Source organism: Delphinus delphis, chromosome 1 (assembly GCF_949987515.2).
Source record: "Delphinus delphis chromosome 1, mDelDel1.2, whole genome shotgun sequence".
NCBI classification, from domain to species: domain Eukaryota; kingdom Metazoa; phylum Chordata; class Mammalia; order Artiodactyla; family Delphinidae; genus Delphinus; species Delphinus delphis.
Window position 1 is genome coordinate 130,106,406 of NC_082683.1, and position 16,420 is coordinate 130,122,825.

General features: G+C 35.1%; 1 protein-coding gene across 3 annotated transcripts in view; it reads left to right on the plus strand.

Annotated features, from left to right (window-relative positions):
- The window catches only part of RABGAP1L (RAB GTPase activating protein 1 like), a 682,701-nt gene that overhangs the window by 434,341 nt on the left and 231,940 nt on the right, over positions 1-16,420 (plus strand). For all 3 annotated transcript variants that reach the window (XM_060034268.1, XM_060034260.1, XM_060034251.1), the window contains exons 16-17: positions 11,119-11,244; positions 13,405-13,548. In XM_060034268.1, the coding sequence (XP_059890251.1) occupies positions 11,119-11,244; positions 13,405-13,548 (270 nt within the window). The remainder of the gene's footprint in view (positions 1-11,118; positions 11,245-13,404; positions 13,549-16,420) is intronic.

Below are 16,420 nucleotides of genomic sequence, written 5' to 3' on the forward strand. Positions count from 1 at the left end.
TAACTTGTAGTAGTTTAAGCAGTGGAAGAATTAAGTGTTTATCACATAGATGCTGTTATATCCATTGATGGAATTATAAGAAATTTATCATTTACAGTTTGGAAAAACTGTTACAGCACAGATTGCTTGTAACCATTATAGTGTTTATCTGCCTTTGAAGTTAAATATGTAATAATTATCAGTAATATCATCATTATATTATTAGTGTAATAAATAATGTCCTCATATATTTCATTTATTCTAAGAATCATATAAAATATTTTAGATAATTTTTAACCCCAATATATTTCTCGCACATATTTATTGTCAAGCAGCTTTAAGGTTTTTTTTTAATTGAACATATACTTTTTTAGACTTTCAGAAAATTATGCTCCTTTTTAAGGTTAAATCACTCTATGTAAACTAATATCAACATGTATGGAAGCTTTCCAACTGCAAAAAGCATTATTTTTGGATAACCCAAAATGTTTAAAAGTATTGTTTTTTTTCAAAAACTGTAACCAGGCACAACTCGTTTGGAAACCAGTTTGGCTTTTATCTGATAAAGATATGCATACCAGGCAGCTCCACTCCTAGATATATACTTTAGTCAAATTTATGAACATGTACACTAAAATCATGTATTAAAATTGTTTTAGGATCAGTGTTTATAATAGTCGAACAACTCAAATGCCCGCTATTATAATGTCTAATATTAGAATTATAATTAGAAATTAAAATGGATAAATTGTGGTATATTCATTTTGTGGAACACTATACAGCAAGTAAAGAAACATTTCACACTACGTAGGCTAATGTGAATGAATCATACAAACATAATGTTTAGTAAGAAAGCAAATTATTGGTATCATTTGGTATGATTCCATTTTAGTATAATTCAATAACAGACAAAAGTAAACTCTATTTTAGGATGCTCCATGCATGGAAAATATAAATAATACCAGTGAAGTGATTACTGTTAAAATCAGAACAGTGATTTCTCTGAGGAGAAATTGGGAGTCATGACTGGGTGAGGACACATAGGGATCTTCAGGAGTATTAACAGTATTCTAGTTCTTAATCTGTTTTTACTTCATAATTGTATATTCATTGAAGTATAAATTTAACTTTTATATATTATTCTGTGTGCCATATTTCAAAATAATATAAGGTTTAAAAATTACAGATCTTTAAATGCTTCCTCCCAAAAAAGACAAGTTTCAGATAAGATTTAACCAGTGGGCATCAGAAATGAGAAGCAGAGCTACTTCTTAGTTTTCCTGAAAATAAAGATTCTACAGAGTCCAAGGTAACAAAATAGAGGCTTCCTAGTGTCTTTATATGTATATATAAGTGAAAATATTTGTGCCATTATATTATTTAGGAATCTTTCTGCTACATGTGACGTAACATTAACTAAAAGTAGTTTAACTTAAAAAGGAAATATATTGGCTCACATAACTGGGAAGTCCAGAGCAGAGATGCTTTTGATATGGTTGGATTCCAGAGTTCATACTCTGTCGTCAGAAATCTGTGTCTCTGTGTCTCTGTTCTGCTTAAATTTTCTTGCCTTAACTTATATGGGCAGGCCACAAGGTGGGCAGCCTGGCTGCAGACTGGCCTGGCTTCATATCCTTTCAGTTTTACAACTTCATTTAAAAGGGATCATCTTTTGCTATAGCTCCTGTACTTAAACAAACAAACAAAACAAATAAGCAAACAAAAACCCTGAAGGATTCTGGTTGGCCTGCCTTGGGAATCTGCCATCCTTGAATCAATTACTAAGGGCAGAAAGGCAAGGTATCTGATTGGGCTGGCCCAGTCTTGAGTCCACCTCAGTGCTGACAGTGAACTGGATCAACTCCTCCTGAAAAATGGAATGGTTTTCCTAAAAGAAAGGAGATTTTGACATCAGATGATAGGGAGATGGGATGCTAGACAGATACATCACGTTATCTTATAGTGATTCTTTACAATAAGAGTTTTAGTATATTTTAAATAAGCCCTTCTGTATTCCCAAATCACTTTTTCCTTATAAATCCAAGAGGTTTTCCTGTTCTCTGTTAATTCTTGCATCAGTGCTTTGGAGCCATTACCCAGCATCTTCTCTTTGTGTCCTATAAATATACTCAAGACATTTTACCTTAAAAAAAAAAATCCTCTTTTGATCCTCCCATTTAGCTCTCTTAGGTTTCTTTGCCCTTTCAAAGCTGAACTCCTTCAAAGGATAGTAAAAAGCACAACTGTGAATTTGAATTGTGGTTTAATACCTTTCAAGTTACATGACCTTGGGCAAGTTTCCTGAGCTTCAGTTTCTTCATTTATAATATAAAGTGAAAATAATATTATCATCCTTCTAGGGTTTTTATGAATATTGAATACCTTGTATTATAAGTGTAGAGTCTTATTTTGTATCTGGCACAAAAAGAGTGCAGCCAGGGGATTAAGTCCAGGCTTTTGGCAGTTCTGCTGGATTTAGATCCTCTGTCAGTGGGGCATAATGGCTGTAGAGCCTGTTCTACTGCCCTGCGCAGGCAGGGACGCAAATTCACAGACCCCACACAATTGCCAGTTTAGGCTTCAGTCCTGACTTTCTAGGAAGTTTGTCCAGAGAACCAGAGCAGCTGCAGATCCCATCTTACAGCCCTTCTCAGTCAGAAAGCCAAGGTAGCAGCCCTGCCCAACTGTTAGGCATAGCCTCTGCCCCTGCATAACCAGGTAGCCTGAAGAGTCACCCTGGGCAGCCTCAGAGCCCAGCCTATAGTACCATCAAGCCATGAAGCCCAGCCTACAGTCCTGCCTAATTGCTAAACACAGCCTGTGGCCTCATCTAGTCAAGGAGCCTAGATAGTAACCCTACCTGACCACACAGCGAAGTCTTTAGCCCCACCCAGCTGTGTGATATAGCTGGAAGCCCTTCTTGATCAGAGAGCCCATTCTGTTATCTTGCCCAACAGTGGAACACAGCCAACAGCCTATCTGACCATGAAGCCAAGCCTGTGGTCCTGCCCAACTTCGAAGCACAGCCTGTGGCCCCACCTAAACAGAGTCCAGCCAGTGGCACCATCTGGTGGGGAGCACAACCTGATACCTCATCCAACCAGGACCTATTGCAGAACTCAGCCCATAGCTCTTCCTAATTATAGAGTCTACCCAATGGTAGACCCTGCCAGGGAACATAGCCTGTGAACTTGCCTATCCAGAGGTGATTGCAGAGCCCCGCTAGTGGCCAATCTGACCATGGAGCACAGCCAGCAGCCCCACGCAATCAGCGAGTTCACCCAATGGCCCTGATTGTATGTGGATCCCAGCCAGCAGGCCCACCTAACCACAGAGCCAACCCAGTGTCACCACCACTCCCTACCCCAACCTCAGAGCATGAACAGTGGCCTCTCCCAACTAAAGACTTTGAGATCAAGTCCTGCTTTTTCCCATGGATGCTACCAGCATTATTCCAAACTGAGCTAACTGGTGAAGGTCTTTCCATGCCACAGCAAATCTGTAATGTCTGTAAGAGGGAGACTGCTTACTCAAATGTGCAGATAGCAATGCAGAGGATCAAGGATCATGCAGAATCAGGTAAACATGACATTACCAAAGGAAACTAATAAAGATCAAATAACTGACTCTAAAGAAATAGAGATCTATGAACTATCTGACAGAGAATTCAGAATAATCCTCTAAAAGAAGTTTGGTGAACTACAAGGACACACAGACAACTAAATGAAGTTAGGAAAGCAGTGATGAAAAAAACAAGTTCAACAAAACAATAGAAATGTCAAACAGATAGAAATCCTAGATCTGAAAAATACAATGACAGAACTGATGACTTCAATAGAGAGCTACAACACACTCAGCCAAACATAAGAAAGAATTAGTGAACTAGAAGGTAGGTCATTTGAAATTACAAGTCAGAGGAACAAAAAGAAAAAAAGTGGAGAAAGACTTATCGGATACTATCAAATTAAACAATCTATACATTATGGGAATCCTAGAAATAAAAGAGAAAGAGAAGGGGACAGAAATCTATTTAAAGCAATAATGGATGAAAACTTCCCAAACTTAGGGGGAGAATGAACTTCCAGATTTATGAGGCCCAAAAGACCTCAGTGGTTAGAATCTGAAAAGGGCTGCACCAAGACACATTATATTTAAATTGCCAGAAATTGAAGACAAAGAATTTTGAATGCAGCAAGAGAAAAGCTACTCATCATATATAAGACTGTTTACAGAGTCATAAGACTGTTTAGTTTCTCAATAGAAACACTGTAGGCCAGGAAGAAGTGGGATGATATATTCAAAATAGTGAAAGAAAAAAACTGTCAACCAAGAATACTATAGCTGGTAAAGCTGTCCTTTGTAAATGAAATAGAGATAAAGACTTTCCCAAACAAACAAAAGCTGAGGGAGTTGATCATCACTAGACCTGCCTTTCAGGAAATACTAAAGGGCATTCTTCAAGCTGAAATAAAAGGATGCTGATTAACATCATAAAAACATGAATGTGTAAAATTCACTGGTAATGGTAAATACACAGTTAAAGTCAGATTCTCTAATACATAATGGTAGTACATAATTCATTTACAACTCTTTTTCAAAAGTTACAAAACATGGGCTTCCCTGGTGGTGCAGTGGTTGAGAATCTGCCTGCCGATGCAGGGGACACGGGTTCGTGCCCTGGTCCAGGAAGATCCCACATGCCGCGGAGCGGCTAGGCCCATGAGCCATGGCTGCTGAGCCTGCGCGTCCGGAGCCTGTGCTCTGCAATGGGAGAGGCCACAACAGTGAGAGGCCCACATACCGCAAAAAAAAAAAAAAGTTACAAAACAAGTGTATTAAAAATAACCTCAACTACAGCAATTTTTATCACAATATATATAAAAAAGATGTAAATTGTAACATCAGTAACAAAGTGTGAGGTGGGAAGAAATAAAAGTATGAAGTTTTTGTATGCTATCAAAGTTAAGTTGTTATCAACTTAAAATAGGATGTTATAACTATAAGATGTTTTATGTAAGACTCTTGTTAACCATAAAGCAAAAACCAACAGTAGATTCACCAAAGAAAAGAGAATCAAAGCATACCATTACAAAGAATCATCAAATCACAAAGGAAGACTGTAAGAGCGGAAGCAAGGAGCAAGGATTTACAAAAAAGAACACAATTAGTAAAATGTTAATAGTGAGTCCTTATCTATCAATAATACTTTAAATGGATAAATTATTTAATCAAAAGATGTGGAATGGCTGACTGGACAAAGGAAAAAAAGAAACAGGATCTAATGGTATACTGCCTAAAGAGTCTCACTTTAGCTTTAAGGACACACATAGACTGAGAGTGAAGGGGTAGAAAAAGATATTTCAAGTAAGTGATAACCAAAAGAACCACCATTATAAGTCTATGTGTGAACTTCCTTTTTTCTCTGCAGTGTAAATGTCAATCGGTATTTGTTGTCTAGCTATATTTTATACATGTTTAGATATTCTCATTTTTAAAATCTTTGACATTTTTGCTAATTTTGTGTGCTCACCCTGCTTGCTGCTAGTATCTTGGGCTCCCCTGGTGGCGCAGTGGTTGAGAGTCCGCCTGCCGATGCAGGGCACATGGGTTCGTGCCCCGGTCTGGGAAGATCCCACATGCCACAGAGCAGCTGGGCCCGTGAGCCATGGCCGCTGAGCCTGCGCGACCGGAGCCTGTGCTCCGCAACGGGAGAGGCCACAACAGTGAGAGGCCCACGTATCGCAGAAAGAAAAAAAAAATCTTGAGACAAGTGAAAATAGAAACACAACATATCAAAACTTATAGGAGACAGCAAAAGGAGTTCTAAGAGGGAATCTTATAGTGACAAATGCATACATCAGGAAAAGAGAAATATCTCAAATGAACAACCTAACTTTACACCTCAAGGAACTGGAAAAAGTAGTACAGACTAAGACCAAAGTTAGTAGAAGGAAGGAAATAATAAAGACTATAAGACAAATAAATAAAGTAGAGAATAGAAAAGCAATGGGAAAGATTGACAAAACTAAGAGTTGATTCTTTGAAAAGATAAGCAAAATTATATACTTTTAGCTAGATTAACTAAAAAAAAAGAGGGTGCAAATAAATAAAATTATTTAAAAAGAGGAGACATTACAGCTGATACCTCAGAAATACAAAGGATCGTAAGAGACTACTGTGAAAATTATACACCAACAAATTGGATAACCTAGAAAAAACGAATAAATTTCTAGAAACACACAAGACTCAAGAAATAGAAAATCTGAATAGACCAGTAACAAGTAAGGAGATTAAATCAAGAATCAAAACTCCCCCAACAAATAAAAGCCTGGGACAAGATGGTTTCACTGGTGCATACTACCAAACATTAAAACCAAACATTTTTAAGAAGCATTAGTACCAATCTTTCTCAAACTCTTCCAGAAAAATTGAAAAGGAGGGAAAACTCCCAGACTCATTTTACAAGGCAAGCTTTACCCTGATACCAAAACCAGAGAAGGATACTACAAGAAAAGAAAACTGTAAGCCAACATCCCAGATGACATTCAAAAGTTCTCAACAAAATACTGGCAAACTAAATTGAACAACACATTAAAAGGATCATATTCCATGATCAAATGGGATTCATCCGTGGGATGCAAGCATGGTTCAACATATGCAAGTCATAAAAGTTATGTATCACATTAATAAAATCACATATAATCATCTCAATAGATGCAGAAAAGCATTTGACAAAATTCAACATCCATGCGTGAGAAAAGCTGTCAACATACTGGGTATAGATGACACGTACCTCAACATAAGAAAGGCCATATATGACAAGCCAGCAGCTAACATACTCAATGGTGAAAGGTTGAAAACTTTTTTTCTGGACATACAGATGGCCATCAGGTACATGAAAAAGTGCTCAATATCACCAATCATTAGTGAAGTGCAAATTAAAACCACAACAAAATATCATCTTACACCTGTTAGAATAGCTATCATCAAAAAGACAAGAATTAACAAGTGTTGGGAGGATATGGAGAATAGGGATCCCTTGTGCACTGTTGGTGGGAATGTGAATTGGTGCAGCTGCTGTGGAAAACAGTGTGGAGGTTCCTCAAAGAGTCAAAAATAGAACTACCATTTGATCCAGCAATTCCACTTCTGTGTATTTATTCAAAGGAAACAAAGACACTAACTCAAAGAGATGTCTTCACCCCACATTCATTGCAGCATTAGTTGCAATAGTGACACATGGAAACAATCTAAGTGTCTATTGAGTGATGGATGGATAAAGAAAATGTGGTATGTACATATAGAGGAATACTATTTAGCCATAAAAAAGGAAATTCTGTTATTTGTGACAACATGGAGGGCTTTATGCTAAGTGAAGTGAGTCAGTCAGAGAAAGACATGTATGATCTCACTTATATGTGGAAACTAAAAACATTTGTTGATGGTTGGGACTTCCCTGGTGGTCCAATGGTTGACTGCATGCTTCCACTGCAGGGGGCATGGGTTCGCTCACTGGTAGGGGAACTAAGATCCCACAGGCCCTGTGGCGTGGCCACAAGATTTAAAAAAACAAAAAAAGACAGAGGAGGTTGATGGTCGCCAGGTGTGGGAAATGTGGGAAATGGGTGAGTGTGGTGAAAGAGTACAAACTTCCAGTTATTAGATTAATAAGTTCAGGGGATGTAATGTACAGCATAGTAACTGTAGTTGACAATACTGTATTGTATATTTGAAAATTGCTTACCACAAAAAAGACAAAAATTCTCACCATAAAAAACAAAAATCGTAACTATGTGAGGTGATATATGTATATATAAATAAGTAAAATCATCACTTTGTACACCTTAAACTTACACAATGTTGTATGTCAATTATAGCTCAATAAAGCTGGGAAAAATTAAATGATATAAACTTACAATTACATATATTAAAAACAGAAAGTGGTAAATACTAATTATTTTGCCACATTTAACTGTTATCTATACTTTTTAGTCTGTTTATGTCTGTTTTATCTGATGGAAGTAGCATATAATGGTGTGTTGTTGAGCATTGCTTCTCAACTCCAGTTTATTTATTTTCTATATTTGATGAGTTATGGTGATGGCCAACTACTGCTAACGTTACAGCTAGGTCCCTGTTACCCAACTTATTATTATAATTATTAGTATTATATTTATTTGCATTAACAAAGCTATAATTTATTGTTGTAAGTTTTTCTGCCATCACTGAAGTCATTAGTAGCCACCAGTGATTATTGTTTATAATTTCCAAAGTATGTTTTTATCATATATCTTATGTTTTACAATATCATCAATCTAGGCTCAGCCTTCACTCCCTGTTATTGACACTTCACTGAGGTGTGTTTCAAAAACATGCATTGCCTTATCCTTCAAAGCAAAACACCATTATAAGTCTATGTGTGAACTTCCTTTTTTCTCTGCAGTGTAAATGTCAATCGGTATTTGTTGTCTAGCTATATTTTATACATGTTTAGATATTCTCATTTTTAAAATCTTTGACATTTTTGCTAATTTGGTGTGCTCACCCTGCTTGCTGCTAGTAATAATGAATACATTAATTGAAGAAAGAGAAATACCAAGGGAAGCTTAATTAAACATGCTAAATAGATCCCATTTCATCTTTAAACCAGAAAGAGAAGGTTGAATTTCCACTTTCCAAAGGATTATAACTATTTCCCATTACTTTCTCACTCATTTTGTTAGCAACCATTTTTCTGTTTTCACAGGGATTCATTTTTAGTCACTTTCATGTTGAGGTAGTATCTGAGATCCCATAAGAGCTTATTATATCTGACCTTAGTCTTCACAGATAGTCAGTTTTGATTCTACTCAGCTGGACTGGTATTTTGTAGGTTTAGTCTACTGTTTTCATGTAACACATGAACTAACTAAAAATCAAAACCTTGGCTATATTGCTGAAGCTAGACCTGAAGGATACTAACTCCAAGGCTGCCCCCCACCCAAAATATAGATATACTTTTAAAAATAGGCTGGGATTGTCAGTTTTATTTTTAGGGATCAAGTTCAAACTTTCAAATGCTTTTGTTTTTAAAGAACATTTATTAAATATATTGTTTGTATATGTGTAAGAGACAGACAGTTGAATGGGGAAGGTGGTGGAGGGAGAGGGGAAGGGGACCAAGAGAGAGAGACAGAGATGGGTGCCGGGAGAGAGGGAGAGAGAATGAGTGTGACTGAATGAATATGAATAAATTTAAGCTCCATATCTAAAAGCAAAGCAGAAATTTACGTCTATTTGTCATTTTCTTAAATAGTTTATCCTGATAAAGCTCGTATCCGGCCATCCCTCTATTTGCACTGTAACTGTAGTGACATCTAACACCTCTTCCACACTCCCATCCTCCCTTACTCCACGACTTCTGTGTCTATCAGACTCAAGTAGAGTTGCCTATTTCCTTGTCCTTTGGGAAGGCACTCTACTTTTACCTCTGTATCCAGGGCCTAGAACAAACGGTACATGCATCTTATATGTTCAGTGACTGCATGTATGAATGCTGAAGGGTGTTTAAACTTTTGTTTTAATGGTCTCACCACATTCAAGGAAATAAAGGTTAATCCCTTTTATACCTTGTATATTCAACTAATCATCACTTACTTAGGAAGAGGGAAAAGTTGAGTGAACTAGTTTCTCTAGGGCTGGTTACAGTTATCTTACGGGCAGCATTTTTGTATAGCCATTTTAGTAGAGATCAGGGAGAAGACAAAGAGGCTTATAACTTGGTAGTAAGAGAAGTATTGTAGACTGTTCATGTGCACATTAGTGTCACTTGAAGCTTCAATGACAGAATTGCTAAAGGGGTAAAAAATACAGTGTGCTTACGTTCTAAATAACTGCATAAAAACTGAAAAATGTCTGCTGACTTGAACAGCTGGGGTCAAAGCCAAGGCCCCCAACTCATAGGTAAAAAAGAAATAAGCAAATATTTAGAGAAGCAAAATGACAACAGCTAACTGTACTTATTTAACTTTAGGAGATTTTATTTAACTAATTTACATATTTCATGGTTTATAGTAGCAAACAGAAGTGGTCAGTTTGTATAGGAACTTAAATAAACAGTTACATTTCTAAGTGGGTAAACAGAACTCTACTTGATTCAGTTATTCAGGCAGGAAGTTGGTCTAACAAATGTGTCAAATACCGAAATCAGCCAAGGTCAGACTTTCAAAGAAGTGACATTTTAAGTAAATGTTTACATAATAGTTACATCCTAGGACCTTGAGTAAGGACAACTTTTTCTGTTTGCTTGGTACAAATTCTAAAATATTGAATATGTCCCTCTCTAAATTCTTTCAGCTTATTGATACCATAATTTAGAGATCGGTTCTTTTGATTTCAGATTTTATTCTCTGTTCAGATAAAAATATCTGGGAAGGTATATCAGATTTTATTTGTCATTTAAATCTTAATGAGAGAAGCTCATAAGCTTCTGAAACAGCTGAAGACCTTTTTATAGACAGAAAAATAGCAACATCAAGATTCTGGGAGGACAGTAGCATACTATCTATCAAAATTAAAAATGCATTTTATCCTTTGACTCAGCAATCCCTCTTTTGGGAAATTATTGAGGGAGAAAAGCAAGGTGCATAGCAATGTATTTAGAATGCTATCTTTTATATAGGAAAGGGAAAAAGTAAAATAAGAAATGTAATTCTTTTATTTGCATAAAGAAACACTGGCAGGTTATATGAGAAATTATTGAGTAGTTATGAGATTATGCAAAAGAGGTTGGGGGCACAGATACAGGGATTAGTGGATATAGGGATAGAGAGGAGTGAGACTTTTTTTAACCTTTATATACTTTTAAATTGTTTTGAATTTTTACATCATCTTACTGTATTACCTATTTTTAAGATGGTTTAAGAGTAAATGACAAGGTGATTAAAATTAGCAAAAGAGCGAAATTCATCTCAAGTAGGGAAGCTTGAAACTTGGAACACAGATTTTACCTGTGTCACTGCAGAAAGCTGGCTCTGGAGAATTTCATTCACTAGTGGCCTTCAACCACTAATACAGGGGACTAATAACATGAAGGAATGTTTCTGACATTCTGGTCAAATGCCACTCAGTCATGTTCTGTATGTATATGTTTTCCTGTAGATGCCAGAGGAACAAGCATTCTGTGTTTTGGTGAAAATCATGTATGACTATGGTTTACGAGACCTCTACAAAAACAACTTTGAAGATCTTCACTGCAAGTTCTATCAGTTGGAGAGACTAATGCAGGTAAATAAACATTAGGAACTTTTATCACTCAGGGATTTGTTGACTTATAGGGAAAGTCCAATAAAATTGAAAAAATAATGGTTTATGAAACTCTAATGGAAAGTTACAGAAAAGGTAAATGGATTTGGTTTCTGACCAATATCTACAGTGGTCTTAATATCATAAAATATTTATTTAACTACTTGACCATTTATAAAAATAGTCTTCCATTTAAAATATTCAACTTAATACGCTTTGAAGTGCGAATATGGTGAATTAAGTCAGTAAAGAGATTTCCTAGTATTATTTGTAAATAAATGAAGATATTTACATAATAAAAGCTGAAATACATAAGATTTTTCTCAGTGTTAATTAGCACCAGTACCATATTTAGGTCCACATGTAGAGAACACTTTAAAGAGACAGAAAGATATTGATGAAATTAAAAACCACCTAAAATATTGTAGTGTAGGGACATACTTTAAATTTTTTCCTCTGTAATTTCCAGATCTCAAACAATGTTGTTAACTATTTCATAATGTATATGTGTAAATTATATGTATGAGAAACAGGTATTCTTTTATATATCTGTCATAAAAAAGATTGTGAGCAAGGACAAAATTATTGTCTAGTGCTGTTAAAGGAATTACTGAGTAGCTTTGAAATTCCACCTGAGGTTGTAAATCTTAAATTTGTAATGGGTCTATGCAACATGTTTATATGGCTTTCTCTATAAGAGGTATTGGGAATCTAAGAGAAATGTGAAGAAAATACATGATTGAATTGATTCCATATTGGGGAAAAGTAAAGTGGTTGGGGAGGAAGGTTACTGGGATGTGGCAGTAGAGGATACTGTTAGGAGCTTATTGACATGACTTGTCAGGAGATCAATAGGTGTCTAAGGGGGAAGTGAAGTCAGTAGGAGACAAAGACTAGAACAGGGAAGTGGAAGGCAGAGAGTTTGCAGTGAGGTTAAGGACAGCTGTATTAGGAGAAGGGAATATAGGAGGGTAGAAGACCTGAAATGTGAAGAAGAAATAAAGGGGGAGGAGGATGTCAAAAGAACTGTAAGCACAATGACAAATGGGCATTGAGGGGGAAAAAGACTGTGTAGAAGAATCTGGTAACTATGGACAGTACAAGCAATGGGCTCTTTTTTAGAGATTTAATTCTTCCTAGTAAATATTTGGGATTCTTCACATTTTTTATCTTTCATTTACCTTTCATTTTTAAAAGTTCATATTTTTTCAAAGGTCAGTATTCTTAAGAACTTTGAGAGTCAAATAAAAGTACCTAATAAATGAATAGCATGTTCGTGGTACTATGAAGAAACCCAAATACATTTTCTGTTAGCACTTTTGTCTGTTAACTGAATGACCACTTCAATACCCCATTAAAAGTACCTGATGGGTACATTGGGGTGTTTTTCAAAGAGCATCTTGTACAAAAATTTTATTTCTGTGGTCTGTTTATGAAAACAAAACTAAAGTGGGCTTTTATATATCTTTGCCTTTGTCTTTCAGTTATGGGAATAGCTATGCTAATGCTTTATACTTTGCCTTTCATGCTTTTGAAAAGCATTTACTTGTATAAATCGGGGAAAAAGAGGGTTTTTCCTCTTTTTCCCAGTATTTTTCCCAGGAGACATCCAATTTTATACATTATATACTTGTACAATTTCTGTACTTTGTAATTTTTAATATGTTGAAGATAGACTGTTAAAAGCACGGTTATGTTTTGGGCTTCAGTACCATAATGTACTGAAGTAATATCATAGAACCCAGATGATGTTTATATTAAATGGTCTTCAAAGAAAAGATACATTTCTTTTTTGGCTAGTTAGGAGTTCAACCCTGAATGGAGTGCTGTGACTTGACCGTGGAGTCCTGATACTCACTAGACCACAGGTGTTCTGTCAGAGCAAGCATTTCCCAAGAAACAGGAACAGTCAAGTGAGCAAGAGTTGATCTTTGTTATTTGTTCATAACACGTCTTTCTTGTTCTCTGTCATATGCCCAGTTCTCATCTCCTATCATCACTTCTATGTAGTTATATAAAAGTCAACAAATGCTGTAGTAAATTGAGAGTGATCGTAGCAAGCTTGTCATAAATCGCAGTTGTGGCAGGAAATGAGGCGTCTTCAGTGTTCCTCCCCCCACAATTTTCCACTTTGACTTTCAGGAGCAGTTACCGGACCTGCACGGCCATTTTTCTGATCTGAACCTGGAAGCTCATATGTATGCATCCCAGTGGTTTCTCACTCTTTTTACTGCCAAGTTCCCACTCTGCATGGTCTTCCACATCATTGACTTACTGCTTTGTGAGGTAGAGTGACTCCCATCTCTCATATTTAAGTCAAAATAGAAAATAGTTTCTACTTAACATGATTAACAATTTTCTTCATTTTCTTTTTACCTTAAAAAAGAACATTAAGCCATAAATACTGACCAAAAAGTTCTATTTGAATTTTTAGTAAAGACTACTTTAATTGTAATTTTATTATTTGTGAGAAATGATAATGTTAGGCATATATAATTTCTACAAATTAAAATGAGGTAATTAAATTTGTATCATTAAATTCACAATAAGCCTATATCTGTGTAATTATGCATTACTAATACCAAGGACCTTTAAAGTTAAATAAGTGAAATTAGAATCAGGTGTGTTTTTAATGGTAATGTAATTATACTCCAAGAGTGAATATAAATGAAAATTTTATGGTAATTAAGTTCTCAATTCATATCTCTTCCTGTGTGTTGTTTGAGACTCCTACCAGACAATTGAGAAGTGATAAACTAAAGCTTCTATATCATATAATTATATGTTTAGACAGTAGACTATTTCAAAAATCAGTTTGCAGAATTCCTTAGGTATCTATATTTGTTTCCTTTATTGTTTTTAGTTCCTTAGATGGCTGTATTTATTTACTTTACTCTTTTAAAGATGTAAGTAATATTACACACACATACACCGTTTACTGCCCATCAAAATGTTTGTCTTCGCGGTGATGAAAACGTTGCTGGATAAGAAAAACTTTTTTATTAGGAATATAAATGTATATAAAAATATAACTGTCTTAATGTAAAAAGCTGGAGTAATCAAAAGTGTAAACTTAATATAATTTAGACAGTTTTATATTACAATATTTTTTAACACAAAGTTTCTTCTTTCTTAGAAGAAAAGTCTAACCATTTTAATCACCCCAGGAACTAGAAATTTCATTATAAAAATAAGGTTAAAAAAGATAAAAACGTATAAGCTATATAAAGCATAACTGTTACTTTTCAGCCTACTTACTGCAGTAACCATCTGACATGCAAGCACAGCTGGGTTTTGCTCTTCAAAGGTTCTAGCTGGCAGAAGCACAACATATGAAGGGTGCAGAGCATTTTGTAAACATGTAAGATTTTAAAACATTTGTAATATATTTTGATAAAGAAGAGTTGAGTGACTCACTGAGAGACACAGAATATGTTCCCGAATTCTGAATATTATAACAGCCAGAGTACCTGACTGATGACACATTAATTCTATTTGTCTTACTTACAAATTAGTTCCTAAAATGCCTATTTAAATTAAACCTAAAGGACGAATGCAAAATTAGGAGCTAAAACCTTATTCAAAGTCAAAATGGTGTGATCACAGTATGCACAAAGCAAACTGGACATTTGTACTAAAAACTCTACTTTGCCTGATTATCCAAATGGGTGTGGTGAACGGTTCTGACTCCTCTAATTTAGTTTAATATTCTTTGAAAGTAAAACCAAATTCATTGAGTTCTCTAATCTTAAAACAAGGTGATACTAAAAGTTAGTTTTGATAAATATTTATAGGTCTTACTTATTGCACACTGATCTGAGTTCAGTATTTCATGGTATTTATAAAAATAGGAAAAAGTGGGGGCATGACATTTTAACAGTTTTATCTTTATATATAGTAAGAGATTGCAAATGCTTATTATCATTGCTTTATGTTTTTTGCTGATATTATCTAACTTCAGAGTAGATTGGTTCGGTGGTGTTCATTATAGAAAAGAGAATGAAATGAATATGCTTAATCATAGCAGTTAAATTGGATTTCTTGGTCACTTTTGGTAAAGTAGTAACACTGGAATAGTGACTTTGTAAAATTGTCTCTACCTGAATGGTGCCATACCTGACACTGGAGCACTGTCCACGGGTCTTCTGGAACCCAGATTCATAATTCCTCAGGAAATTTCGTCTTGAAGATATTTGAATTTCTAATATCAGTTGCTAAAAAAAATTAGCAACATTTATGGTAAGGAAAAGAAAAGTAAATTTATAAGCCTTCTCATCAGTTGTCAGCTGCGATTCATAATCACAGTGTTTGAAAGCTCTTAATGCTCATTAAAATTAATAAGAGCATCATAGATGTTACTTTTTATTCCCTTAAACCTGTACGCTGCAGCTTTTTAAGGAAGTTGCATAGCTTTCCAAAACGGAGTAGGTTGTAATCACAGCATCATGGTAACCAAGGAAATAAATGATAACATCCCTTAACAAAGTAAATAGCCTTTCAAAATAAAGTTTATTGGGAACAGTATTGTAGTGTGCTTCAGGATATTTGTTCTTTCCACTAAGTCATCTTTGTCAGAGGATTAATTTGCAAAGGAAACTTTTAGATAAACTTTTATTTCCTGCTTGTCTGTGTTTTCTCTTTGCCCCTTTCCTCCTTGTGGTTAATAAAATATTTATATCAAGGCTATTCTTTCATGTGTGATAAAATATTCCAAAAGAAGAAATGGAAACATAGTCTTAAATAGAATCATCCATAGGTATTTGTTTTCGTCCTATTCTCTCTTTTTAAAGAAAACAATTTAAATCTTGATGGTCATGAATTAATATTGAGTTACAAATGGAAGGCTTGGAAATTCTTAGATGGAAAAAGTGTTGATTTTTCAAAGTTCATTATTCTGACAAAAAAAATGTATTGGTCTGCAGAATATTTTGCTCAAAGATCCTATTGCAAAATGAGAAAGTCATTGAGCTTGAAATTTTACTCTTAGAAAGTATATCCTCATTTCATGTTTTCCTAAGTTAAATGTTTTTAAGGATTTCTTCATTCATTCTGAGGTTAAGAATATGAAGTTAATGAAGTAGCAGAAAAGGGAAGAATTTTAGTAGACTTTGACAATGCAGTTGGAATCAAGAACTAGTTATCGGTAGTTTTATTTAAA